The following is a 26,772-nucleotide window of genomic DNA, read 5'->3' on the forward strand; positions in this document are numbered from 1 at the left end:
TGCTGACCTTTCTGTGTACAGGATGACACTCAACCACCTGAGCCACACCGTATAAGGGCTCAGTATAATGCTTCTTAAATCTAGCTTCGACTTAATGTTATATGTCTTTAATAGTATGTAAAAGTGAATGCATATCCATGTGGAGCTTGAACTTCTACTTAATATCATCAACCTGTGGCTACGTCACTGGTTACATGCTTTTCTTTACTTTAGACACACAGACTTAGCTAAAGACAGTGTAATGAACAGTCTACTTCTCTCTTTTGGCTAGGATAGCTTCAGTGGAGAAACTGTCATTTGAAAGCTGAGCGTATCAGATGGTTGACAGTATGTGGGATGTGTACCTTACACAGGACCTGTCATCTGAGAAGAAAGGGTCGGTTCAATCTTTAATTCTCTGATTAATCCCACTGTAGCCCTCAGAAGTGGTAGCTGTTATCAAGAATCAAGCCCACATGTGGCTTATGTTTAGCTAGGCAATTATAGAAAAACAGTAACTGGACTAAGCACTTCATGTGCTAAGCACTGTCCTGAGTGCTTTGAATACATTTAACCTTCACAAAAATGTATAAGGTAGGTACCACTATTGTCCCCATTTTGAGGATAAAGAAACAGATAAATAGAGGTTAAATAACTTGCTTGAGGTTACATAGCTAGTAAGTGGCAGAAACAACATTTATAGCCAGGTTTATTTGAGCTAGAACTCCCACTCTTAACCATACATACATTGCCTCTGTGTTAAATGATCAGGTTTAAGGTCAATTGCATGTTTCAACAGCTTGTTCTGTCTTGGAACTCTTTTTTTTTAAATTATTTTTTTATTGATTTCAGAGAGGAAGGGAGGAGAGAGAGATATAAAAACATCAATGATGAGAAACATTGATTGGCTGCCTCCTGTGCACCCTTTCCCCTCCCCTCCACTGGGGATTGAGTATGTGCCCTGACAAGGAATCAAACCATGACCTCCTGTTCATGGGTCAATGCTCAACCACTGAGCCACACCTAGTTGGGCTGTCTTGGAGCTTTTATAGCAATTCTACTATTACCATGACAGCTGACTTTATTGAGCTCTTTTGAAACATTCTAATATGCCAATTGAGCATATTTACATGTTAATTGTATTTTCACTTCTTGAAAAGAAAGTTGCCTTGTTCTTTGGCTACAAGATGTAGGATTCATGGAGTTAATAGCTCTTGTTCTTCTTCTTTAGATAATTTAACAGTGAATGTGATATTTTTGTTTTTTCCTGGGTAAAAATTCTATAGAAATATTTAAAGAGGTGTAACATTAATGTGACTCTGAAAAAACTAACAGGGGCTGTGACCTTATTCTTTATATTTGAAGCTTCAGAATGGGAGGAGTGAAGGACAAAGACCCACGGTGAGCCACCCTGACATGCAAAGTAAGACTGACTTCTCTTCATATGTTTCCTTGTAAATGCTTGATAATTCTAGTACAAAATGTTTTCCTTTTTTAGAGTTGGCTGTTTTCTTTATCTATACAGTCTGATTAAAGCTCCCCCAACGCAGTTAAACTCTTCAAATGTATTCATGGGCATTTCTAGTTACTTACCGAACTCACTTAGTTGAATTTAAACACCTCTTACTCTACCAGCTTCATCTTCTTGGCTATCTATTTCTGCCTGAAGTGAAACAATAACCAGGCCACATTAAACATTAATCTAGCCGTGATAATGAGTCACGTTAAACCAAATATCTAGCAGCAGGAAGGAGAAAGGTTACTAAGACCTTGTGTTCAAGTCCATTTAATAAGTCTAAGTACTCTGTAGACGACATCCCCCTCTCCTAAAAAGAAAGGGAAAAAATACAATTTAAAAAACTAGTAATTTCAACCTGTAGGACCTCTCTCATCTCTCTGACAGCAGCACGCAATCCCACCTATTTTTAAAAGTGTATTTCTTTTGCTTGTCTTGAGACCTCCTTGAAGCGAGGCTGAGTCAGTCACACTGCAGTGGAGATGGCTCGGGACTCCCGGAGGCAGGCAGGGGTGGCTAGGCAGGTAAGGAGGGCCCAGTCTTACCCGAGGAGTTTGGACCTGGTCCTGTGTGCAGTGGAGATCGTGAACATTGTAGTAGGGCAGTGGCCTGGTGGAAGCTGTCTTTGCGTGGCAGCCTGTGTGCTGTCTGCGTGCACTTGGAAACGGAAAAGCATTTTGCCCGGATTAGCCAGACGGAGAAGCCCATGCCTGTCATTTCATACCTAAAATTCTGCGCTCCAGGAAAAGCTACAGAGGAGCGAACTGATTCCTGAAGTGACAGCATTTCTTAAAACGCTGGTGAGGTGTGGTGAACATTAGCATTCTGAAAGCTGTTTAAAGGGAAATAGGAGACCTGGTAGATCTGGATAGGAATTAAAAGCAATCTGTGTTCTTTCCACTGCGGTAATGGCAGGTTTGTTCTTGATTGGACTTGCACAGGCGAGGTAAGTGAAGCTCTCCACACCCTGGTGATCCTGGGAGAGCTGCTTTGGCCTGGGCATGGTTGATTTGCTAATAAAGGAAGAACGCATTCTTGGCCTTAATCTAATAGAAGTTTAAAATGATCAAGCCCCGTATTCATATTAATTTGGATTTCTAAATAGATCTCATCTGAATGACGATCATGATGACGATACAATTTATGAAGCTCTTACTAAGTGCCTTAAATGGAGAAAGGCATATTACAGAGATCATTCTGTGCTTTTAAAAATTCTGTTAATCCATGATTGCTAAAATACAAAAAGACAAAGTGAAATTTTCTCTTAATTACAAGTATCAACATAATCTGATTAATGTTTGATTTTTATATACCTCTAAGACTCTTATTTTTCACATATAGATGTATAAATATATCACACAAATACATATTTTTAAGTATACTGGATCAATATTATAATATTTAGTAATCCATTTGTTACTCAATATATTCTGCATATCTTTTCATGTCAAATACATCAAGATCTCTTATCCTTTTTAACATTGCATAGTATTGCATTATATGGACACTAGAGGCCCAGTGCACTGTGGGGGATGGGGGGGTGTGTGGCACCTCTCAGCCCAGCCTGTGCCCTTTTGCAGTCCAGGAGCCCTCGGGAGATGTCGAACTGACAGCCTAAGCCGCAGTTGGACATCCTTAGTGCTGCTGTGGAGGCGGGCCACTGCGCTTGCCAGCCATTAGCCCTGTGCGAGTGCACTGACTACCAGGGGGCACCTCCTGCGTTGAGCGACTGTCCCCTGGTGGTCAGTGCACATCATAGCAACTGGTCATTCCGCCCTTTGGTCAATTTGCATTTTACCCTTTTATTATATAGGATAATTTATTTACCCTGTTTCATATGGGTAGACTTTTAGTTTCTTTCTAGCTTGGGGCAGTCCTTCAGTAGATGTCCTTGACATTTTTGCATACTTTCTCTATTATTTTCATAAGATAAACTTCTAGAAGCAGGATGTTGTTTTAAAGGGTGTTGCTAGTTGTTCTTTAAAAAGAGTGATTCAACTTTTACAGCTTTGAAAATGCTCATTTCCCCCAAGCCTTATCATTCCTGGCATTTTCGTGGCCTGTCTTTAGACATTATTTCTCATTTTTGCAACAGTAGTATAGATTTTGGTTTGTTCACCCTAGAGATTTAAAAATCCCCTGAGACTTCAGGAAGAAACTTGCCCAAGTTCACAGAGCTTGTTTGTGATGGTGCTAGGGTTCGTGCCAGCCCTTTATGGCCTTAAAACTGATCATTTCTCTACCTCCCTGGGCTAATAAAGTCATTTTTATCTAACAAAATGTGCTGTAGGCTCACCTACATTTGCTAAGCTCACTGTCCCCGATCTTGCCATTGACATTTAATGTTACGATCTCCCAGTATCACTGGGCTAAGAAAACCTGGCCATCTGTTCAGTCTCTAAGGCTGTTCCCTTGGGTGTTGCCCACAGTTTTAGCACAGGTAGGAAAGCTATTGGTATTGTTGGTGGTGAAGGTATTAGATTCTCAAGTTAAAAACTCAGCAGTTACCTGGTCTTCACCTGGAGAAGCCTTCTTTCACTTGCTACTTAAGCAGTTTTTCTACATGACCCTTCTTTAGCACAGAAACTTGGGTTACCTTATCAGGTTTTCTTTTTTAAAAATATGTTTTTATTGATTTTTACAAAGAGAGGAAGGGAGAGGGAGAGGGAGAGGGAGAGGGAGAGAGAGATAGAAACATCGATGAGAGAGGAACATCATCCATGGGCTGCCACTGGGGATTGAGCCAGAAATGTGGACATGTGCCCTGACCTGGAATCGAACCAGCGACCTCTTGGTTTTCTTGGTCGATGCTCAACTGCTGAGCCATGCTGGCCGGGTATATCGGTTAGGTTTTACAGTGCAAGGTCGGAACCCTGAGGCTGAGTATGGCTGAGGAGAGAAGAGATAATGGGGGGAAGACATAGGGGAAGAGACACTTGTGATATGAAGAAACGCAGCCAGCATGGAGTGGGCTAAATCTCCTTCAGCTTTTAAGTGATTTCCCTCTCATCCTGCAGGAGAACCAGTGAAGACGTCCGTTCAAGAATCAGGAGCATTCCTGCCTCGGGTACAGAATCCATTTTCTCATTTGGGATGGCACCGCACGCACACGCTCTGTGGAGAACACTGGCTTCTTTAAAAATATCTGTTCGTTAAGAATTTCTAGTGACAGTGATAGGATTCTGAGAGTGTCAGTCTCCTGAGTATTCTTCTGAAGGGGAACCGTGGACGTAGCGAAGAGAAAGATGGTGGAGTGGATTGTGTTTGTGAACTTTGGAATGCAGAGAAATTCCAAGGGCCACGTCCCTGGTCAGCTGAGTCATTCCTGAGTGTACCAGGAAGCCCAGACACTGAGCCTTGACTTGCTTTTTCTTGGGCTGGATAACCTCTGTAAGGAGAGGCAATAGGGGGCCGCCTTTTGTACTCGTTTGGAATGATAGCACTTGTACAAACTGAGGTTCCTGAGAAATATGTGACACATCTTTTCTCTTTGTTTCAAATGATGTTTCTCCTGCAAAGCTAGGACACATGTAAAGAGACGGCGATTCTCCTTAAAATGAAATAAAAACAGAAATAGCTTGTTGTCTGAAGCACATTCCCTGCATAGAGGAACCATTTGATATTAAATGGAAATGTCAACTGTGACTACGTCAGGCTCTGTCTGTTGACTGACTTCCTGCCCAAGGGCTGTTTAAGAAAATCCAGAAGGAAAGTTGGCACGCAGGGCAGACCTTGTGGAAACAGCGGTGCCAGAGTCTTTAACAATCCCTGCTTTGTTTTCCAGCCCATCCCAGAGGACAGGTACAAGATGCAGAGCAAGCCCTTGGGAATCTGCCTGATACTGGATTGCATCGGCAACGACACAGGTAGGTGTGGCTGCTGCAGGGTAACTGCTGCCTCCAGAGTGAGACCACGGCACAGGCAGGCCACACCCGCCGGCCTGAGGAGCACTCGCGGCTCTCACAGACCACTGCCCGCCTCTGCATGAAGGGGAGTTTCCCTTTCAGGTCACGGTCCAGTGTGGATTGGGCGAAGGCAGCGAATTTTCAAGTGGTGCGCTGCAAGGATGTTTACAACATGCCATACCTGACTATATTTAGCCAGGGGCACTGACCTCTTTTCCCTTAGATTGTCAGATAAAAAAATGAGAACAGCTAACACCACAGTAGCAAAAAAAAATTATACCTCTTTTTTTTTGGTCAGATCAGCAAAAACAGTTCTTTGGTGTGCCGCAGAATTTTAGTCATTGGTCTATGTGTGCCGTGAGATGGAAAGGGTTGAAAACCGCTGGGCTGGGGTTCCATGTGGTTATTTAGTGGCTCCATCTTCGGAGGCCCTTGAGTTTCCCACAGGACCCTCTCTGTCTGGCTGGTGGATGAAGGGAATGCATGATCCCACATGCATTTGGGGACCAGGCCTCAGAGTGGTATGCCCAATTTCTTAAAAATATGTTTTTATTGATTTTGGAGAGAGAGGAAGAGAGAGGGGTAGAAAGATAGAAACATCGATGATGAGAGATCGGCCTCCTCCCCCCTCCCCCCACACTGGGGATCGAGCCTGCAACCCAGGCATGTGACCTTCTAGTTCATAGGGCGATGCTGAATCATCGAGACACAGCAGCCAGATGGTCTGCATCATTTCCACCCCACATTCCACTGGGCAAACTCACTTGTATGGCTTTGCCCAACCCCAGCAGACAAAGAACTCAGTCTAGCTGTGTGTCAGGAGGAAACTGAAAGGGGGCCTGGGGAACACAGAGCCTGTTGCCCGGCACAAAGGCGTAGTTTGTGCAAGTGCTGAGCTTTAGCCTTGTCTTCCCATGCTGGATGCTGTGGCAGAGAGGAGTCCTGGGCCCGGGGAGGGTGGTGGGATGGAAGGCTCTCTGGGTTTCAGTATTACCAGATGCCTCATCATTCCACCCAGAGAGACCGTGAACGTTTTTCTGGGGAACATTAAAAATACGATAAGTGTGTTCTGTCAGAGGCAGTGTGTCACTTAGTTCTGCACTGTGGGTGTTGCCCTGAGTCTGAGCTATGTGTGTGCCACCATTGTTTGGATCTGGGTTGATTCTTTTGTCCAATTGTGGTGACTCAAATGACATCAGTCACTGGTGATGCATCTAAAGAGAATGAGAAAACGCTAGTTAAGTGGAATAACATGTTTAATTCCCTATGTCTTCCTTAAAAGGATTGGTCGTCCTGTCTCCCCAGTTTCCTTCCGGCTTTCCAACATTCTCTCAGAATGAACCAGAGCTAGTTTTTAGGCTCACATAAAATGTTACCATGGAGAGATGTATGGACAGAGAATCTGACAGAAGATCAAATTAGCAAACCTTAAGCTGGATGTCCCAGGATTTCTGATGTGATCTCTCTTTCTCATGTCCTATTTTTGGTTAGATGTGAGAAATGCTGGTTTCTCAGTATAAGTAAGTGTCCTTCCTTTTGTAGCCATTAGTACCCACATAAGAGGAGCATATATTTTCTCAATGAGTAAATTCTGCTTTAAAAGAGACAGTGTAGCTATCTTCTGCTTTCCATTTTAATCAGTTCTGTTTCATTCCTTTGAGTTCCCAGACGCACATGGCACGGGATGTACATCTGTGGCATAAAGAGAATTACACAGATAAAGCCATGATCTGCTGTGAATTTGTGGCTAAACCCATTGTCTGTGCTTGCTTCCCGTGCTGGGTTATGGGCCTCTTGCCGGCAGGGACTGAATGTGTATTTGTGTATTTCTGCATTTCAGGAGTGTGGTCAGAGTTGGGCTCTGGAATATGACTGCTGCATGGGTGTGAATGATGGCTCTGTCATGTGCTAGCTTGTGACCTCGGGCGATTTTCCTCTCTATGCCTCAGTTTCTATTCTGTAAAATGGATTAGTAACAGGACCTACCTCACAGGAAGGTTGGGCTTAGAGTGGTGCCTGGTCCACTGTAAACAGGTACTGAATGCCAGCTGACCTTCTTTTCCCAGTTCATGTGTTTAACTTTGGTTGCACACCACTAAGCTAGAACTTGCATGGCTTTGTGTGTGGTACAAGGAGTCTGATCCCAGACGAGTGAGGGCCTAGAGAACTGGGGGCTGAGGCCTGTGCTGGGCCCGGCTGAGTGGGGCAGGTCCCCACAGGCTGGGGCTGGGTGGGATGGAGGGGTAACTTGAGAGGCCGAAACTTCTGAGGAAACACTCAAGTGGAAAGCTAGCCAGACCACTCCTACCAGTCATCAGTGTGAACGGGCTTGGCAGAGACAGAGAATCTGAGTCCAAGGCCAGGGCCCAGGGCGGGTGAGGGAGGAGAAAGACCTGATTGGAGAGGATGGGAAGGAGGGTAGAAGTGGGGGTGGAGCCCGGGGCACCTGTGTCTTTGGTCTGAGGTAGGAGCAGGTATTGGCCTCTGGTGCATTTGTATGTCTGCTTCCTTGACTCAAGCCCTCCCCGACTCTGGGAGCAAAACAAATAACAGGGCGTGAGACCTCTTCTACAACCCCTCCTGGGCTCAGGTGGCCAATGAACAGCTAAGCAACAAGACAGCACACCCTACTCCTGTTGTGCTGTGGGTTTATCTGCTGAGGGACCCCGGGTCCATCGTAAGCCCAGCTGAGACTCAGAGCCCCTGCAGAGTGTTGATTAAAATGAATGGGCCCTGACCAGTTTGGCTCAGTGGATAGAGCATCTGCTTGCGGACTGAAGGGTCCCAGGTTTGATTCCAGTCAAGGGCATGTACCTTGGTTGTGGGCACATCCCCAATAGGGGGTGTGCAGGAGGCAGCTGGTTGATGTTTTTCTCTCATTGATGCTTCTAATTCTCTATCCCTCTTCCTTCCTCTCTGTAAAAAAAATCAATTATATATATACACACACACACACATATATATATAAAACGAGTGGAAGGCACGGTCTCTTCTCACCTTCTTCCTAGGCCGCCAGCCCTTCACTTGCCAGCTGCCCTCCTGGAGATTTTCACCGAGGCCTGGAATCAATCCTGCTTTGACTAGCAGTGGTCTTAATTACGCAGAGCGCCCCTCATGTGTTCATTTCCATCTGAGCAGCCTGGGGCCTTCATCTAGAAGGATGCCTGCGGTTTCCTTTGTCTCTTGCCTGGTTAACTTAGTCATGTGGTTAACGTTGGACATTTGGGAAGAGTGTAGGAGTCTGGTAAGAAACATTGCCAACTGAGACAAGGGATCTGAAAGAGACAAACAGTCATATGATGACTAACTTGAGAGGGGTGGTGATCAGAGTGGAAAATTGATTTAAACTCGACTATGTGCTAATTCCTTCACATGGATTCTCACTTAATCTTCATAAATAATACTGTAAGGTCGGTACTATTATCCCCATTTTCAAGGTGAGCAAGCAGAACAGGGTCAGCTCCCTTCCTAACTTCTCTGGAATTTGAAAGCTTGACTCCACAGCCTCTGCTCTTGGCTACTTTGCTATAATGGAAGTTCCATGTGTGTGTGTGTGTGTGTGGGGGGCCTTGTCCATCTTTTTTACTGTGCCTCCAATACCTGGCACAGCACCTGGCACATTGGAGCCCAATAAATATTTGGTGGGTGAATGAAGGAATACGCTCTTCTAATCTCAGCGCGATTCTAAAACCATTTATCTGTACTGCAGAATTTAGCAGACGCTCTTATACCTACCTATCTTCTGTCCTCAAAAAGAAAAAAAAAGATTTTTACCCAGAGAGTATAAGTCTCCCCCAAACATTTATAGGTTTATTCTTCCTTCATCCCATACATGTTTATTGAGCACCTCCTCTATGCAAAGCCCCATGCTTGGTCCTGAGTGAAGCAAATATGGAGGCAATGAGGTGCAGTCTGGTCTCAGAGCCGCGCTGTGAACGACGATAAGGTGATTTTTTTGGTGGCTTGTTCTTGAGACGCATCCTCACAGAGAACAGTGACCTCTTCTTGGAGCAGACACGGAGGCGTAGGGATTTGGGGCTAATTGTCTCCGTTTGGTAGAATTAAAAAGCCGGTCGTGGAGTTGTGTCGTCTGTGTCAGTGACCTTTCAGAGCTGGGCTGTGCCAGGCCCTGCTTCGCGGAGTGGAGAAGGGAATGAATCAGTCACAGACAGGTGAACTCGGGGCCTCCTCCATCTAAAGCACTGGTTCAGCGGTTCTCAACCTGTGGGTCGCGACCCCTGAAAATACATCCTGCATATCAGATATTTACATGGCGATTCATAACAGTAGCAAAATGACAGCTATGAAGTAGCAACGAAAATAGTTTTATGGTTGGGGGTCACCACAACATGAGGAACTGTATGAAAGGGCCGCGGCCTTAGGAAGGTTGAGAACCGCTGCTCTGGTTGGTGTGTAGGCTCCTGTTAAGAAGTGTTTCGCCCTCTCTCGTTTCTCCCTGCTCCTTCTGAAAAGCTGGAAGAGGTCCCTGTACTTTTTAGCCAGGCGGAGACTGGGATTTTTCTAGCAGCTGCTGCTTCCCTTGTGACCTGGAATCAGTAAACATGCTCTTCGAGCGGAGCAGCAGGAGATGAGAAAGCCAGAGGCGGGCGGCGGGGGTGCTTGGCGGCGGGGCTGGCGGCTCCCCAAGAGCCACGCTCTCACTGCGTGGCCGGAAGGAACCCCCCCCCGCCCTCCCCTCCCCCCCCCCCCCCCCCCCCGCCCCGGAATTCGGTTTCTGAAGAACAATTCAAGTTTACAAAGATAGTGCTGGGTCAGGAGCGGAATTTCCAGGGCGTTTCGAATGTGGAACTGGTTTGTTGAAGTTTCTTTTGCACTCGGTCCCCAAGCTGTTGTTCCCCTATTTGTGGGAAAGGAGCAGGAAGTCGCGGTGCTATGTGAGGGCACAGACTCTGACTACTCTGAGCCCATTCCCGTTTCAGAGGCGGAGACCTTTCTCTGGGTGCTAAGGAGGCAGATTCCATGAGAGAGAGGCACCCGCAGGCTCGTGCTTTGTGATTGGAAGTGCCTGCCTTGATTTTCTTTAAATTCACTACCTTATATTCATAAGCACGCACCCTGTCCAAAGCATCTTGGCAGAAACCTCCTCGGATCCCCACTGCTCCCTTTTGAAGCGCATACTCGTAGTATAGGCATCAGTGCCAATCCCATTTTACAGATGAGTAAACTAAGGCTGTAACTTGTTCAGCGTCACACTGTGACCGCCCCCTGGATCCTGTAGGTGAGACTGGGCTGTCTCCGTGTTCTTGCTGGCCCAACAACGTTGCAGTTCCCAGCTGACATCGTGCCACCTCGCCGTCTGGTAGAGGAGAGATGTGACTTTACGGCCGTGACGGCAGGCTGGTCTCCGAGTGACTGCCTTTCCAGAGGGATGCTTAAAGGGTGCTCCATCCTGGTCTGAGGCCCCTCCAGACTTGCTGTTCTTATTGTCCCGTTCTCGGCTTTGGGGACCTGTGTGGGTTTAGCCTTTTTTCTCTGGTTCTATTAGGTAAGGAGCCCCTGCCCTGACCTCGGGCCCCCACCCCTCTCTTAGCCCCGCTGCTCGGTAAGTCAGTCCTCTTTCAGGACTAGGCAAAGCCCAGGCCCAGCAGGTAGGTGGGGAGCGGGACTTACACTCAGATCTTGTGATTCCAAGGCTGGTTCCTCTTTTGCCCTGTGCCATGCAGCTGCCTGCTCACAGCCATGTGGCAGCTGCTGTCCTCGCAGGAACCCACAGGGGCCCAATAAAGGCACCAGACAGCTGTTCTGACCGTACCCCTGCGTATCAGCACGGAAAGAAACTATGGCTTTTTGTTGTTGTTGTTAATCTCACCTGAGGATATTTTCCCATTTATTTTTAGAGAGAGTGGAAGGGAAGGGGAGAGACAGAGAGAGAAACATTGATTGATGTGAGAGAGAGCCTCCCGAATCAAGGCTGCAACCGAGGTACATACCGGACCCTCAGTCCTGGGGCGACGCTCTATCCACTGAGCCCATGTCAGCTAGGGCGAGACTGTGGCTTCCTTCCCAGCACCTTGATAAAGGAGGGAATTTCTCCGGAAGGGAGGGTCTGGGAAGAAGTGAATCATCTCTCTGAGCTAACAAGTAAACAGTGTTGAGGCTGCTGTTTCCCTGTTTGCTCCTGCCCCCTAGAGGGGAGAGGACTCCACGATCAGAGAGCTCTGGGTCCTTTGCAGAGAAAGGAACCATTTGGAATACAACTGGGGATGGAACTGGGGACCTAGTCAGGCTTTCTTAGGGGACACTTTTGGTTCCAGCCTGAGCGCTGTGCTGGGGCGGGAGCCTTGCCCACCCCACAGGCGAGGGTCAGGGCGCAGGGCTAGCCGCCTCTGCTACACGGACTCTGTGAGGACAAGCGAGCTATTTAATAGGATGTCAGCCCCCTGTGTATCATGCCCTTCGTTTCCCTGCTAATGCTTATTTCTCATCGGGTTTTATGGAGACGGGCACCTTTTTTATATCCCTTTATTATTATGTGATATATAAAATTCATTTTCTCACCTTATCTGTGGGCTAGGCAGAGGAGAAAAGGAAGTAGTCTTAAGTCATGGTTATAGCCTTTTCCTTTTCCTGGCAGGAGCGAAGAGGACTTAGCTGATGAATTATTTATCTGAGAATGTGTGCAAATCACTCCAAAACATAGAGGCTTAGAAGAACAAATTTCTGTGAGTAGGGAGTTATGAGCTGCTTCACTGGCTGTTCTGGCCCAGGGTCCCTCAGGAGGGAGGGTCAGAGGTCAGCCAGGGAGGTGTGAGATCCCAAGACCTTCTCAGGGCCTCACCCACGTGGCTGGGGAGTGGGTGCAAGGCCTTCGCGCCTCCTGCGGGCCTCCCCCTGGGACTGCTTGAGTGTTCGCAGGACATGGCAGCTGGCTGCCCCGAGAGTGAGCAGTTCAGAAGCGAGAGAGAGCCAGGTGGAAGCCATGGCCTTTTTGGGATCCAGCTTGGGAGGTCACAGTCTCCCTTCTGCCACAGTCCAGCCATTACTAGTAAAGACCAGTTACCAAGCGTGGTCCACATTTCAAGGGGAGCAGATGACTCTGTGTCTTTTTAAGGGAGGAGTACCAAAGAATTTGTGGAGTTGTTTAAAACAGCCGTGTCTGGTAGGGCGTGGGGCCACAGCGAAACGCAGCTCTCCTGGGGGGAAGTCCTACCAGCCCCTTGGCGAGCGTGTGTAGACGCTGCTCGCAGCTGCGTGGATCAAGCTCGGAGCACGCAGGCCCTGGCTTGACCAGTGGCTGTTATTCCAGCTTTTTGTTGACCCAAGGCGGTGTTTCTTGCCCCACCTTTTGTCTTTTTCCTATTTCCTGCTGAGAAGCCAGAAGAGAAATTGCGGTTGCGTACTTTCACTTTTATATGTCACTAGTGCTCGGTGAAGCTTGCAGGGCAAGGAAGTGAAAACGAGTGGTTGCAGCCGTGGGCCTTTGAATTAATTATTTGGGACTCTCCAGACTGCACATCATTCCCATTTGGTGTAGAGAGTTGGGAATCTGTCAACAGTTTTGTGGTGCCTTCGGTTATGTATCTCCCTTGATGCTTTTCTGTGATGCCTAAACTAGCAGAAGATGGGACCCCTCTGTTCCTTGGCGGAAGGAATGTCTGTTCTAATTATTGTTGTGTTGTTTGGTTTGGACTGAATGCAGTGTAGGCTCCCGGAAGACCATTCCCCAGGTGAAAAAGAGAGGTGGGCACACAGCCAAGAGACACGGAAACAAAACCCAGAGGCGCTCATGGGCTAATAGTTTGGGTGACAACCTGAATGAGGAGATGTTTGTTTAGCCTCTGGGCTTGGGACAGACAGTTCTCTGCCCCACAAATGAACTAAAAACTGGAGACATCACTCAAACAAGAAACAGAAACTTAATGGGTGGCTCAAAAGAATGTGGAATTGCCGGGCCGGCATGGCTCAGTGGTTGAGTGTTGACCTATGAACCAAGAGGTCATGGTTCGATTCCTGGTCAGGGCACATGCCCAGGTTGCGGGCTCAGTCCCCAGTGGGGGGTGTGCAGGAGGCAGCCGATCAATGATTCTCTCTCATCATTGATGTTTTTATCTCTCTCTCCCTCTCCCTTCCTCTCTGAAATCAATAATAATTAAAAAAAAATTAAAAAAATGACTGTGGAAGTTTTGAGCAAGGAAGAAAAAGATCTCTCTTTTTGCTATTAGAAAGATAAAACAATTCGGGAGACTGTTTTTATGTCTCCAGTGAAGGTAAACTGATCAGATGGAGAAGAAGCGGACTGGGTAGAGTGTCTAGGGTTCCAAGGCCATAGAAATTTCTGGAATATGGACAAAAAGATTTTTAAAAAGAGAGTAGGAACTAGTTTCTGTGGAGCACCCGGAGCTTTATTTGTATTATCTCCTGTAATCCTCGCAGCGTTCTCAGAGGGTGGGTCTCATCACTTCCTTCGAAAGCTGGGAAGACCCACTTCCTAAAGAGCATGTCGCCCACAGGTGTGGCAAGGTCAGCACACTCGACCTCTACTTTTCCTACTTCCTTCCTCTACGTCTGAAGCCAGGGTCAATCCAGGATTTCTGCAAGCTAGGAGACGACTCTGGGGGCACTGTAGGGAGTCTTGGCTCAGGGTTCCCGCTGCTCAGTCAGAGGTCACACTGGGAAGCAGGTCAGGAGGGGAACTGGAGAGTCTGGAAATGGTCACCACTTACATCCTAGGGGCTTCATGTCATCCCCCAGCGACTGGGTGGAGGTGAGAGGGCTCGAGACCCACACCACCCTTTCTGCAGCTATTTGGAGCTGAGCCCTGTAATGTATCCATTCCTATGACCTGCCTGTTTTTTTTCCCCAGACGTTCTTCGGCACACCTTCGCTTCCCTGGGCTTTGAAGTCTGGTGTTTCTCATTTCTGACGATGAACCTTATGAGTCATCATCTTCGCCAAGTTGCCTATCGGACTCACCACCAAGACAAGGACAGCTTTGTGTGCGTCCTGGTGAGCCGAGGGGGCTCGCAGAGCCTGTTTGGTGTGGATCAGACTCACTCAGGGCTGTCTTTGGATCAGATCAGGAGGATGTTCAGGGGAGATGCATGCCCTTCTCTCTTGGGAAAGCCAAAGCTCTTTTTTATTCAGAACTACGAGAAGTCAGAGAGTCACATGGAAGACAGCAGCCTCCCAGAGGTCGATGGGCTAGCAGCGAACAACATGGATGCCAAATCCTGGCAGCCTGAGCCCTGCACGGTTCACCCAGAAGCCGACTTCTTCTGGAGCCTGTGCAAGGCAGATGCGTCTCTGCTGGACCGGTGCCCCACCTTATCGTCCCGGTACCTACAATGCCTCTCCCAGAAGCTGCAGCAGGAGAGGTGAGCCGCCCTGACTGATCCCAGAGCACTAGATCACCACCACCTCAGTGGTGGTTCAGCACTAATGGGTGCACAGAGCAGGGATGACTCCATGTTCTAAGATGGACTCTCAGGGTGCCAGCGGCATTACTGGCCTTTTACATGTATCCTGCATGTGCACAGACAATCCAAGTGGGTCATTGTTTGATTCAGTTGCCCCTTGGTGAAGGGGACTGAAGTCACGTGCCAGAGTGCTGCCCGCTGGCTTGAATCACTCACTAAGCAGCTTGTAAAGTATTTAGAAAAGAGCACTTTCCCATCAGTTGGCTCATTTAAAAAATATATTTTTTATCCTGAGCAGCGTGGCTCAGCAGTTGAAGGAGGTCATGGTTCGGTTCCCGGTCACAGCACATGCCCAGGTTGCAGGCTTGATCCCCAATGGGAGGGCATGCAGGAAGCAGCTGATCAATGATTCTCATCATTGATGTTTCTACTTCTCTCTCCCTCTCCCTTCCTCTCTGGAATCAATCCTATATAATAAAAGAGAAACATGCAAATTAACCATCCCTCCGCTACGCCCACCAGCCAATCAGAGTGATTATGCAAATTAACCCGACAAAGATGGCGGTTAATTTGCATATGCAGGTGTCAAGCACCCCAGGAGGCAACGGCGGCCATTGCTGGCCCAGGAGGTGAGGCCAGGTGTGCCAACCCATGCCTGCGGGCTCCCAGGAACTTGCCGATGGAGAGCAGAGAGGAAGAGCGAGCGGAGAGCGGAAGGTTTGGAGGACTTGGCAGAGCAGGAGACCGCTGGACATAGAGCAGAGCGAGAGGGAGGGTGGCATGGAGTGTGCGGCTCCCTCTGTCACCCCCATTTCCTCTTCACAGCTGTGGAAACTGACAGCAGGGAGGAGGAAGTCCTACCCCCACAGAATCAGCCGGAATCAGCTGTTGGTCAGACAGCTCTCAGTGGCCTGACAGCCAGGACTCTCATTCACCTGCATCTCAGACCATGACAGTAGAGAGGTGGGACTATGTCTAAAGAACAACTGTTGATACAACGTAGCTCTGCAGCTGAAAGATGCCGGTGTTGTCGGCAGACAGTGTCTGCAGAGCAGCATGTGTCTGATCTTGAAAGAAGGTGGCGCCTGCGACAGAATGTATCTGGACACCAGCTTCTGGAAAAACGTTGCTCTGATGCCAAAAAACACCGGCATTATCGACAGAAAATGTCTAAAGACCAACATGCCTTTGAAGTTGAAAGAAGGCGGTGGCGACGACAGAATATGTCTAGAGAACAGTCATCAACAAGTACTACCAATACTGATAGGAACTGCCTTTTCAGCAAAAATGGAGTACATGAGGATGCAATTCTCGAACATAGTTGTGGTGGAATGACTGTTCGATGTGAATTTTGCCTATCACTAAATTTCTCTGATGAAAAACCATCCAATGGGAAATTTACTCGATGTTGTAGCAAAGGGAAAGTCTGTCCAAATAATATACATTTTCCAGATTACCCGGCATATTTAAAAAGATTAATGACAAACGAAGATTCTGACCGTAAAAATCTCATGGAAAATATTCGCTCCATAAATAGTTCTTTTGCTTTTGCTTCCATGGGTGCAAATATTGCATCTCCATCAGGATATGGGCCATACTGTTTTAGGATACACGGACAAGTTTATCACCGTGCTGGAACTTTACATCCTTCGGATGGTGTTTCTTGGAAGTTTGCTCAACTCTATATTTTGGATACAGCCGAAGCTACAAGTAAAAGATTAGCAATGCCAGAAAACCAGGGCTGCTCAGAAAGACTCATGATCAACATCAACAACCTCATGCATGAAATCAATGAATTAACAAAATCGTACAAGATGCTACATGAGGTAGAAAAGGAAGCCCAATCTGAAGCAGCAGCAAAAGGTGTTGCTCCCACAGAGGTAACAATGGCAATTAAGTACGATCGTAACAGTGACCCAGGTAGATATAATTCTCCCCGTGTAACCGAGGTTGCTATCATATTCAGGAACAAAGATGGAGAACCTCCTTTTGAAAGGAACTTGCTCATTCATTGTAAACCAGATTCCAATAATCCAAATGCCACTAAAATGAAACAAATCAATATGCTGTTTCCTACATTAGATGCAATGACATATCCTACTCTTTTTCCACATGGTGAAAAAGGCTGGGGAACAGATATTGCATTAAGACTCAGAGACAACAGTGTAATCGACAATAATACTAGACAAAATGTAAGGACACAAGTCACACAAATGCAGTATTATGGATTTTATGTCTCTCTGTGCAGGGCACATTCAATCCTATTTTAAATCCAGGAAAATTAACTCAACAGTTTATCGTGGATGCATATTAAAAAATGGAGGCCAATCGGATAAATTTCATCAAAGCAAATCAATCTAAGTTGAGAGTTGAAAAATATAGTGGTTTGATGGATTATCTCAAATCTAGATCTGAAAATGACCATGTGCCAATTGGTAAAATGATAATACTTCCATCATCCTTTGACGGTAGTCTCAGAAATATGCAGCAGCGATATCAGGATGCTATGGCAATTGTAACGAAGTATGGCAAGCCCGATTTATTCATAACCATGACATGGCAACCCCAAATGGGCAGATACTGCAAACAATTTACAACGCTGGCAAAAAGTTGAAAACAGACCTGACCTGGAGCCAGAATTTTTAATATTAAGCTGAATGCTCTTTTTTAAAAAAATATATATTTTATTGATTTTTTACAGAGAGGAAGGGAGAGGGACAGAGAGTTAGAAACATCGATGAGAGAGAAACATCAATTCAGCTGCCTCCTGTACACCCCCCACTAGAGATGTGCCCGCAACCAAGTACATGCCCTTGACCGGAACTGAACCTGGGACCCTTTGGTCTGCAGGTCGACGCTCTATCCACTGAGCCAAACCTGTTAGGGCAAGCTGAGTGCTCTTTTAAATGATATCTGTAAATTCCATTTATTTGGCAAAGTAATAGCTAAAATTCATGTCATTGAATTTCAGAAACGCGGACTGCCTCACGTTTACATATTATTGATATTAGATAGTGAGTCCAAATTACATTCCTCTAATTAATTCCCTTTCAATGTGCACAATTTTGTGCACCAGGCCACTAGTAAAAATATTTTTATTGCTGATAGTATTACAGATATCTCCCCTTCCCCCCTCTCCCCCCCTGCCCCAGCTCCTACTCCCTCCCCACCCCAGGTCTTCACTACCCCATTCAGTTGGCTCATTTCACCCTAATGACAGTCTGTTTCCTCTTTGGTGTTTGCGTGCCATTCACTTTCGCTTTTCTCCGTCCCTCCAGAAGTCGGCCACTTGTGGATCTCCATCTTGAACTGAACAGCAGTATGTATGACTGGAACCGCGGAGTACCTGATAAGGAGAAGTACCACGTCTTGCTGCAGCATACTCTGAGAAAGAAACTCTTTCTCTCTTGCAAATGAAAAGCTGAAGACTGCTGAGCAGGTGTGGCTCGGTTAGTAGAGTGTCATCTCATGCACAGGAAGTTGACAGTTAGGTTCCCAGTCAGGGCACATGCCTAGGTTGCAGGCTTTATCCCTAGTGTGGGGCAGTGGGAGGCAGCCAATCCACGTTTCTATCTCTCTATCTCTGAAATCAATAATCAAAACACATCTCTCTATATAAAAGCCTAAGCGACCATCGCAACCAAATGGATAACCAGGCCGGCAGGGGTGTTAGTGAGGGACGACCAAATGACTGAGCAGCAGACTGCAAAGATGGCGGTGCCCACAGCCAATAAGGAGGGAATATGCTAATTGACTGCCACGCCCTCAAAGATGGTGGTGCCCACAGCCATAAGATGGCCAGTAGGGGAGGGCAGTTGTGGGTGATCTGGCCGGCAGGGGAGCAGTTAGGCGTCAATCAGGCTGGCAGGGGGGTAGTTAGGGAGTGATCAGGTTGGCAGGCAGAAGCAGTTAGGGGCAATCAGGCAGACAGACAGGCGAGCGGTTAGGAGCTAGCAGTCCTGGATTGTGAGAGGGATGTCCCAGGTTGGAGAGGGTGCAGGCTGGGCTGAGGGACAATCCCCAGTGCACAAATTTTGTGCACCGGGCCTCTAGTTTTAAGATAAAATCCAAAGACCTTTCTTTAGTCCTGCACTCTCTATCACTATCCAGAGAGTAACTTTCAAGCGAATGTTCATGAGGTGGGAGAAGAAGCCCTGGCTGGTGTGGAAATGACCCTCCGAGAGGCATGTTGGAGGGGAAGGAGTATTTGACTAGAGCTTGGAGGTGAAGGCCTTGGGTGCTATTGCTGAAACAGCTTCTCAGTCAGTGTTGGGAAGGAAAAGAGCTTTGAAACTTAAAAATTGAGTTGAATTTAGAAACTGAATTGGGCATCTCAGGATTATGTTGCTTTCCATGATAGCGATTAAGTCAAGCACCAATCAAAAGCCATAGAGAGCCTTCTTTTTCTTTTTTTAATTAAATCTTTATTGTTCAGATTATTACAGTTGTTCCTCTTTTTTCCCCCCAAAGCTCCCCTCCACCTGGTTCCCACCCCACCCTCTGCCCTTATCCCCCCACTGTCCTCATCCATAGGTGTACGATTTTTGTCCAATCTCTTCCTGCACCCCCACACCCCTTTCCCCCTGAGAATTTTCAGTCCACTCCCTTTCTATGCCCCTGATTCAATTATATTCACCAGTTTATTCTGTTCATCAGATTGTTTATTCACTTGATTTTTAGATTCACTTGTTGATAGGTGTGTATTTGTTGTTCATAATTTGTATCTTTACCTTTTTCTTCTTCTTCCTCTTCTTAAAGGATACCTTTCAGCATTTCATATAATCCTGGTTTGGTGGTGATGAACTCCTTTAGCTTTTTCTTATCTGTGAAGCTCTTTATCTGACCTTCAATTCTGAATGATAGCTTTGCTGGATAAAGTAATCTTGGTTGTAGGTTCTTGGCATTCATCACTTTGAATATTTCTCACCACTCCCTTCTAGCCTGCATAGTTTCTATTGAGAAATGAGCTGACATTCACATGGGTATTCCCTTGTAGGTAACTAACTTTTTCTCTTGCAGCTTTTAAGATTCTCTCTTTGTCTTTTGCTCTTGGCATTTTAATTATGATGTGTCTTGGTGTGGTCCTCTTTGGATTCCTTTTGTTTGGGGTTCTCTGTGCTTCTTGAACTTGTAAGTCTATTTCTTTCACCAGGTAGGGGAAGTTTTCTGTCATTATTTTTTTTCAAATACGTTTTCAATATCTTGCTCTCTCTCTTCTTCTGGCATCCCCATAATTCGGATGTTGGTATGCTTGAAGTTGTCCCAGAGGCTCCTTACACTATCTTCATATTTTTGGATTCTTTTTTCTTTTTGTTTTTCCGGTTGTGTGTTTTTTGCTTCTTCGTATTTCAAATCTTTGACTTGATTCTTGCAATCCTCTAGTCCAGTGATGGCGAACCTATGACACGCGTGTCAGAGGTGACACGTGAACTCATTTTTTTCGTTGATTTTTCTTTGTTAAATGGCATTTAAATATATAAAATATCAAAAATATAAATCTTTGTTTTCCTATGGTTGCAAATATCAAAAAATTTCTATATGTGACATGGCACCAGAGTTGAGTTAGGGTTTTTTAAAATGCTGACATGCCGAGCTCAAAAGGTTTGCCATCACTGCTCTAGACTGCTATTGGATTTCTGTATAATATTCTTTATTTCATTCAGTGTATGCTTAATTTCTAGTTGGTCCTTTTTCATATCCTTGAGGGTCTCGCTAGATTTATTGAGGGTCTTACTAAATTTATCAGCGGTTTCTAGAAAATTCTTGAAAAACCTTATAACCGTGGTTTTGAACTCTATATCCAGTAGTTTGCTTTCCTCCATTTCTGTCATTTGTGACCTGTTTCTTTGTCTTTGCATTTTTTGTGCTTCCCAGTGTTGATAGAGTGGCTTTCTGTGCTAGGTGTCCTATAGGGCCCAGTGGCTCAGCCTCCCCAGTTACCTGAGGTGGACACTATTGGTGCACCTCTTTGTGGGCCATGTGCACAGTCTTGTAGTTAAGCCTTGATTGTTGTAGATATCACTGGGAGGAATTGACTTCCAGGCCAATTGGCTGTGAGAATCAGCTGTGTCTATGGTGGGAGAACTTCTGTGCTGAAGACACCCTTATGGGGCAAGACTTGCTTCAGTGGGCTTTGGTGCTCACTGAGTCTGCCCCCTGAGTGTGTCCCTTATGGATCTGAGGGGTTGTAATCTGGATGGTCCCACTCTGACCACTGGGTACACTGGCTCTTGGATCTCTAAGGAGGTGCTAATTTAGCCTCTGTCTGAGGCTACCCAGCAGGAGATATGGAGAGATCTTCAGATTCCTCTTCTTTGTTTGGGGTTTGGAGGTGCCCAGATGAGGCCCAGCTGTGAAGCAATGCAAGCTGGTGCGGGGCCATGGGCCTTCTTTTGGATGTTCTGGGTCTCTCTGACCCAGCTGCAGTTTGTTAGGTAATTTTAGATTGCAAAGGGCCAGGCCATTCATATGCAAAAGCCTCTGCACACAGCTTGGGTGGGGCAGGGTCTCAGGGAATAAACAGGGTGGAGCAAACAGCTATGGCTGCTCCTCAGTCCTACCCTAAGAGGCCCCGCATCTCAGTGTCCTGATAATCGCTGCAAGCACTTCTGAGAGAAAGTCGCCCTCGAGTTCTGACCGCTACCAGACAGTTCAGTTTCTCCCCATACGAGTCTGGGTCCACAGAGACTCTCCCAGAACTGGAGTTCAGAGCAGTTGGGAGCTTGAGACTCCCTCCTGATTGAAAAAGACAACCATGTCCTCAGTTGCCAGCCCTTTCCATGTGCGCCTCGGTACCTCTGTGCTTTACTTCCACACCTCCTCTGAGTCTCAGTGTGCTTTTCTCTTTCCTTTTAGTTGTAGAATTTCCACTCAGCCAGCCTTCCTGTGGTTCTGGATGATGTTCGTTTTGTCTTTTAGCTGTATTTTTGAAGTGGTTGTGCGAGGCAGCAATTTCCGGTGTTTACCTATGCCGCCATCTTGGTTTCTCTCCATAGAGAGCCTTCTGACCGCCACCAGACTTCGGCTCTTCCACCTTCCTCGACCCACACCACCCTGCTCGCCATACATGATGATATTGCTGCACGTGTGGACCACACCAGCTCCAGCTTGTGCAGAGCGGGCTTTGGGGGGGATGCCCCCAGGGCCATCTGTCTCCTCCATGTGGGGCGCCCCGGCACCAGGGCGTGATGGTGGGTATGGGCCAGAAGGACTCCTATGTGGGTGATGAGGCCCAGAGCAAGAGAGCCACCCTGACCCTGAATACCCCATCAGGCACGGCATCGCCACCCACTGGGACGACAGGGAGAAGATCTGGCATCACACTTTCTACAACGAGCTGCGGGGGTGGGGATGGGGGGCATGTGGCCCCTGAGGAGCACCCTGTTCTGCTCACCGAGGCCCGTCTGAACCCCAAGGCCAACTGTGAGAAGATGACCCAGATCATGTTGGAGACCTCAACACCCTGCCGTGTGCGTGGCCATCCAGGCCGTGCCACTGGCATCGTGATGGACTCTGGGGATGGGGTCACCCATCCACATCCTGCATCTGGACCGTTGAGCTCCCTCATGAAGGTGCTCACAGAGCATGGCTATAGCTTCACCTCCACCGCCCAGCGGGAGATGGTGCGCGACATCCAGGAGCAGCTGTGCTGCATCGCCCTGGACTTGGAGCAGGAGATGCCCCCCCCCCCCCGGCCTCCAGCTCCTCCCTGGAGAAGAGCTGCGAGCTGCCGGACGGGGAGGCCATCGCCATGGGCAACGAGCGGTGCCGCTGCCACACGGTGCTGCCTGGTGGAACCACCATGTACCTGGCACCGCCGACAGGATGCAGAAGGAGATCACCGCTCTGGCTCCCGGCACGACCTGCACGATGAAGATCAAGACCATTGCGCCCCGGAGCGCAAGTCTCCATCCTGGTCTCGCCGTCCACCTTCCAGCCGATGTGGAGCACCAAGCAGGGGTATGAGGAGTCCGGCCCCACCATCGTCCATGCAAATGCTTCTAGGCAGACTGTTTGTTTGTTTGATTTTGGGGGGGTGGGCGCTTGACTCAGGATTTAAAAACTAGCACAGTGAGGGTGACAGCAGTCTGTTGGAGCGAGCACCCCCAAAGTTCTACAATGTGGCCGATGACTTTGATTGTACATTGTTCTCCTTTTAAATAGTCATTCCAAATAGGAGAGATGCATTGTTACAGGAAGTCTCTTGCCTGCCCCAGAGCCGCCCACTTCTCCTTAAGAAGGGCCAGTCCTCCCCGAGTCTACACGGGGAGGGTGGTAGCATTGCTTTTGTGTAAATCATGTAATCCAAATTTTTTAATCTTTGCCTTAATACCTGTTATTTTTGTTTTATTTTGAGTGGCCAGCCATTGTGGCCCCCCCCCCCTTCTTGTCCCCAACTTGAGATGTATGAAGGCTTTTGGCCCCCTGGGAGTGGGTTGAGGTGTGGAGGTAGCCACGCAGGGCTTACCTGTGCACTGACTGACTTGAGACCAGTTCAACAAAGTGCACACCTTAAAGAAAACAAAAACACAAAAAACAAAAGAAAAAAACAAAAGCCATGGAGAGAGAGATTAAAAAAACAAAACCCACAGAGATAAGCATTGAAGTGCTTGTGGCCCCCCGGTGGTTAGCTCCGTTGGTTGGAGCTTCATCCAGAAACGCCAATCCAACATTGCCGGGTCCATCCCTGGTCAGGGCACATACAGGAATCAACCAATGAATGTATAAATGGGTGGACCAACGAATCGTTGTTTCTCTCTCTCTCCCTAAGAATCAGGCAGTAAATTAATTAATTAAAGTAAAGTGCTCCTCTCTGCAGTTTGTGGGGGTCATTACCTTCCCCTTCCAGCCCCGTCCTCTCCCGTAGAGGTGGCATGACCACGTAGCTGGTGTTACCCCGTCTGCCTGACATGGTCAAAATATAGGGCGAGGCAAATCAGCATCTTCGCTTCCCTTCCCTCTCTTTCCTGTCCCTCTTTTTAAAACAATTGTTTGTTTGTTTGTCTTTATTTATTTATTTATTTATTTATTCAATGGATTCCAGAGAGAGGAAGGGACACACACACACACACACACACACACACACACACAGAAAGAGAGATAGAGAGAGAGAGAGAGATAGAGAACATTGAAACATTGATCAGCGGTCTCATGGAACCTGCAACCTGGGTATGTGCCCTGACCAGGAATCTAACCCACCACCTTTTGGTGTACAGGTCAATGCTCCAACCAATTGAGCCACATTGGCCAGGACTAAGCAGTCACTGATTAAGTTATGCAGTGTTGTCTGTTTCTTTACTTTTGTCGCTTTTCTTATTTGCCTTTGATGACATTGTTTTTATTAATACCATCCATCAGTCAATTCCCAGAGCCAAAGAGAGGGATGCTATGTGCTTGCTGGTGTGTTTTGCTCATTTGCAAGGGGAATGGGGAGGAGTAAAGAGGGATTGTGATTCCAGGCGTAGGCTGACAAAACAGGAGGATGAAGGCCTTGCCTAATTCACAGAACTGTTCTGAGGAGGAGATGAGAGAGCCTTTATGATCATACCCAATGAGAGAGTGTTTATGGCTGCTTATCATTGTTATTATTATTATACCACACTAGGAGTTATTTTGGAAAGGTTGAACTAAACCTTGAGAAGTTAGTAGGGTTTTGGCAGGTTGAAATGGAGAAGAGAGTATGTTGCCAGAGAAGACCTAAACCAAGTGAAGGAGCAGAGAGGAGAGATGCAAGGCGTGTCTCCACACCTGGAGCATAACTTTTAGCTGGAGAGGAGAGAACGGGAGCAAGGTGAGCTGGAAGCCAGGAGATGCTGTGGTTAGAATGTCAGGAGCCTCAGAGGTCTGCATCTTTGTCTTTTAGTCAGTTATCATGTAAGTTATTTTTCTTACTTTAATCGTGACTCTTTTCTTGGGCACTTCTGTATATAACCATTTGATTACTAAATGCATATTTTATTTTTTTACTGAGTATAGTGTTTTTAAAAAATGTTTTATTGAGCCCTAACCGGTTTGCCTCAGTGGATTGAGCGTCGACCTGCAGACTGAAGGGTCCCGGGTTTGATTCCAGTCAAGGCACATCCCCAGTATGGGGTGTGCAGGAGGCAGACTATCAATGATTCTCATCATTGATGTTTCTATCTCCCTCTCCCTCTCCCTTCCTCTCTGAAATCAATAAAAATATATTTTAAAAAAATATGTATATAGATAAGAGCTTACATTGAGCTGTTACCTCATTTTACATATAACTAAATTTAAGTAATTAAGTAAATTTAACCGAACATTCCTTAATATCTTTTATTTGGTAACTATAGATTTTTAACATTAAAGGGCTTACCTTTTTTGTTCCGTTTAAACGGAACATTAACTTTATAAAAAAGGAAAAAAACAAAACAAAACAAAAAAACCCGTAACATTATATTTGTATTAGTATTTTTTTAAAAATTCTTTATTGTTTAAAGTATTACATGTTTCCTCCCCCCCCCCCCCCGCCTCCCATTGATTTCTCCCAGACTGCTCCCATCCCCCAGCACAGAAATGGAATCCATAGAAATGTTAAGAAAATTATATTTTTGTATATTCTGGTAGTACGTCCATTGTATCTATTTGAAAGAGGCCTTTTCTGCCCTCTTGTATACTTTGTTTTTAAATAAAAATATTTTAGAATACAGAAAAGTGTCAAGCTTTTGTAAGCATTTGTGTGTTAATTTTTGTGTAGACATGTGTTCAAGTCATTTGGGTATATACCAAGGAATTGCTGAATTGCATGATAAGCCTACGTTTATCTTTGGAAGAAAATGCAAGGCTGTATTCCCAAGTGGCTGTACTGTTGTTGTGGCGTTCCCATGGCTCTGAATCCTTGCCAACATTTGTTGGTGTTTGTGTTTTGGATTTTAGCCTTTTTAATAGATGTGTAGTGGTATCATGTTTTAATTTTTGATTACCTAATGACATTTTTACTATGTTGGTTGAGCGTCATCTTTCATGAATTTTATCCTCGGGAAGTAGTAGTACAATGGGATCTGTGACAGTAATCGTCATAGTCATGTGGTGGGAAGGGTCCATTTATCCATGGGCTGTTACCTTTTCAGTTGTTGCTTTTCCTACCTTTGGGGAGAAAATTTCTAAAGTCCCCTTAAGAATTTTAAGAGCCGGAGAGAATATCTTATATGACTTTATCTAGGTTTCTTCAAATTTAAATACGGTCACTTAAAATTATAGAACTATGTACCGAGTGCTATAAAAGCTCCTAGTTAAATTGAAGAAAGCTTAATGTTGGAACTAGGGTCATTTGAAAGCTTCTGCTTCAGAAAGTAACCTTTAGTCTGTGGACTCCAGATAAAAGTAGGCATGAATAAAATGACTAAGAATATAATAGGGAAGAATACCCTGCTTATCCATCTCCGAGCCATAAGGTCATCTAGCTAGAGCTAGATTTCAGAGAAATCGGGGTGAGTCCCCAAAAAAGCTCCCTCCAGACCTTCTGAAGGGCCGAGTGTTCTGGGCTATTTGTTTTTGAAGTAACCACGAAGTAATTTTTATTTTTCAGCACTTCTAGACCACGCAGTATTTTTATTTTTCAGCACTTCTAGAAAAGTCTAATGCCTGGAATAGAGGAGGCTGAAACTGGGAGAGGGCCTGGGAAGTGGAGGTGCTGCATGTCTCCCTTTATATACTTTGAGGGTGAGGGATTTGGATCAGAGCTTGGATGTAAAGAGAAGCCAACTACTGCTACCACCATCCTCTCGCAAGGCGGAACTAAAGAGAAACAGTCTAGTATTTCCCCATTGTCACCAGGGCAGTCATCAACTCCCACCACTAGAAGAGGCCATAAAAGTTTTGATTGGCTCTTCGTGGGGACCCACTCAGGAAAGAGATTGTGAGAAATGTCTATTCTTTCTACTACCATCAACTCACCATCAGCATGATCTCAGGAATTACGTTCCGAATGGAAGGGAGGATGAAATGCTGGATACAAATCACATGCCACACAATC

General features: G+C 46.4%; 1 protein-coding gene and 1 pseudogene across 22 annotated transcripts in view; both read left to right on the forward strand.

Moving 5' to 3' along the window:
- CFLAR (CASP8 and FADD like apoptosis regulator) overlaps positions 1-21,930 on the forward strand; it is a 47,649-nt gene extending 25,719 nt beyond the window's left edge. For 9 of the 22 annotated variants that reach the window (XM_059702730.1, XM_059702728.1, XM_059702731.1 and 6 more), the window contains 5 exons: positions 1,345-1,402; positions 4,513-4,562; positions 5,280-5,361; positions 14,225-14,735; positions 18,056-19,195. In XM_059702730.1, coding sequence (XP_059558713.1) covers positions 1,345-1,402; positions 4,513-4,562; positions 5,280-5,361; positions 14,225-14,735; positions 18,056-18,194 — 840 coding nt within the window. In that variant the 3' untranslated portion in view covers positions 18,195-19,195. Of the gene's footprint in view, positions 1-271; positions 377-1,344; positions 1,403-2,405; positions 2,442-4,512; positions 4,563-5,279; positions 5,362-13,794; positions 13,882-14,224; positions 14,736-15,258; positions 15,953-18,055; positions 21,626-21,772 lie in introns of those variants that run through there. The other 13 variants (XM_059702727.1, XM_059702726.1, XM_059702739.1 and 10 more) reach the window with 13 other exon arrangements.
- On the forward strand, positions 18,906-25,139 carry LOC132238792 (actin, cytoplasmic 1-like; annotated as a pseudogene).
- The last annotated feature ends 1,633 nt before the right edge of the window (positions 25,140-26,772 follow it).

This window comes from Myotis daubentonii, chromosome 7 (genome assembly GCF_963259705.1).
Source record: "Myotis daubentonii chromosome 7, mMyoDau2.1, whole genome shotgun sequence".
NCBI lineage: Eukaryota > Metazoa > Chordata > Mammalia > Chiroptera > Vespertilionidae > Myotis > Myotis daubentonii.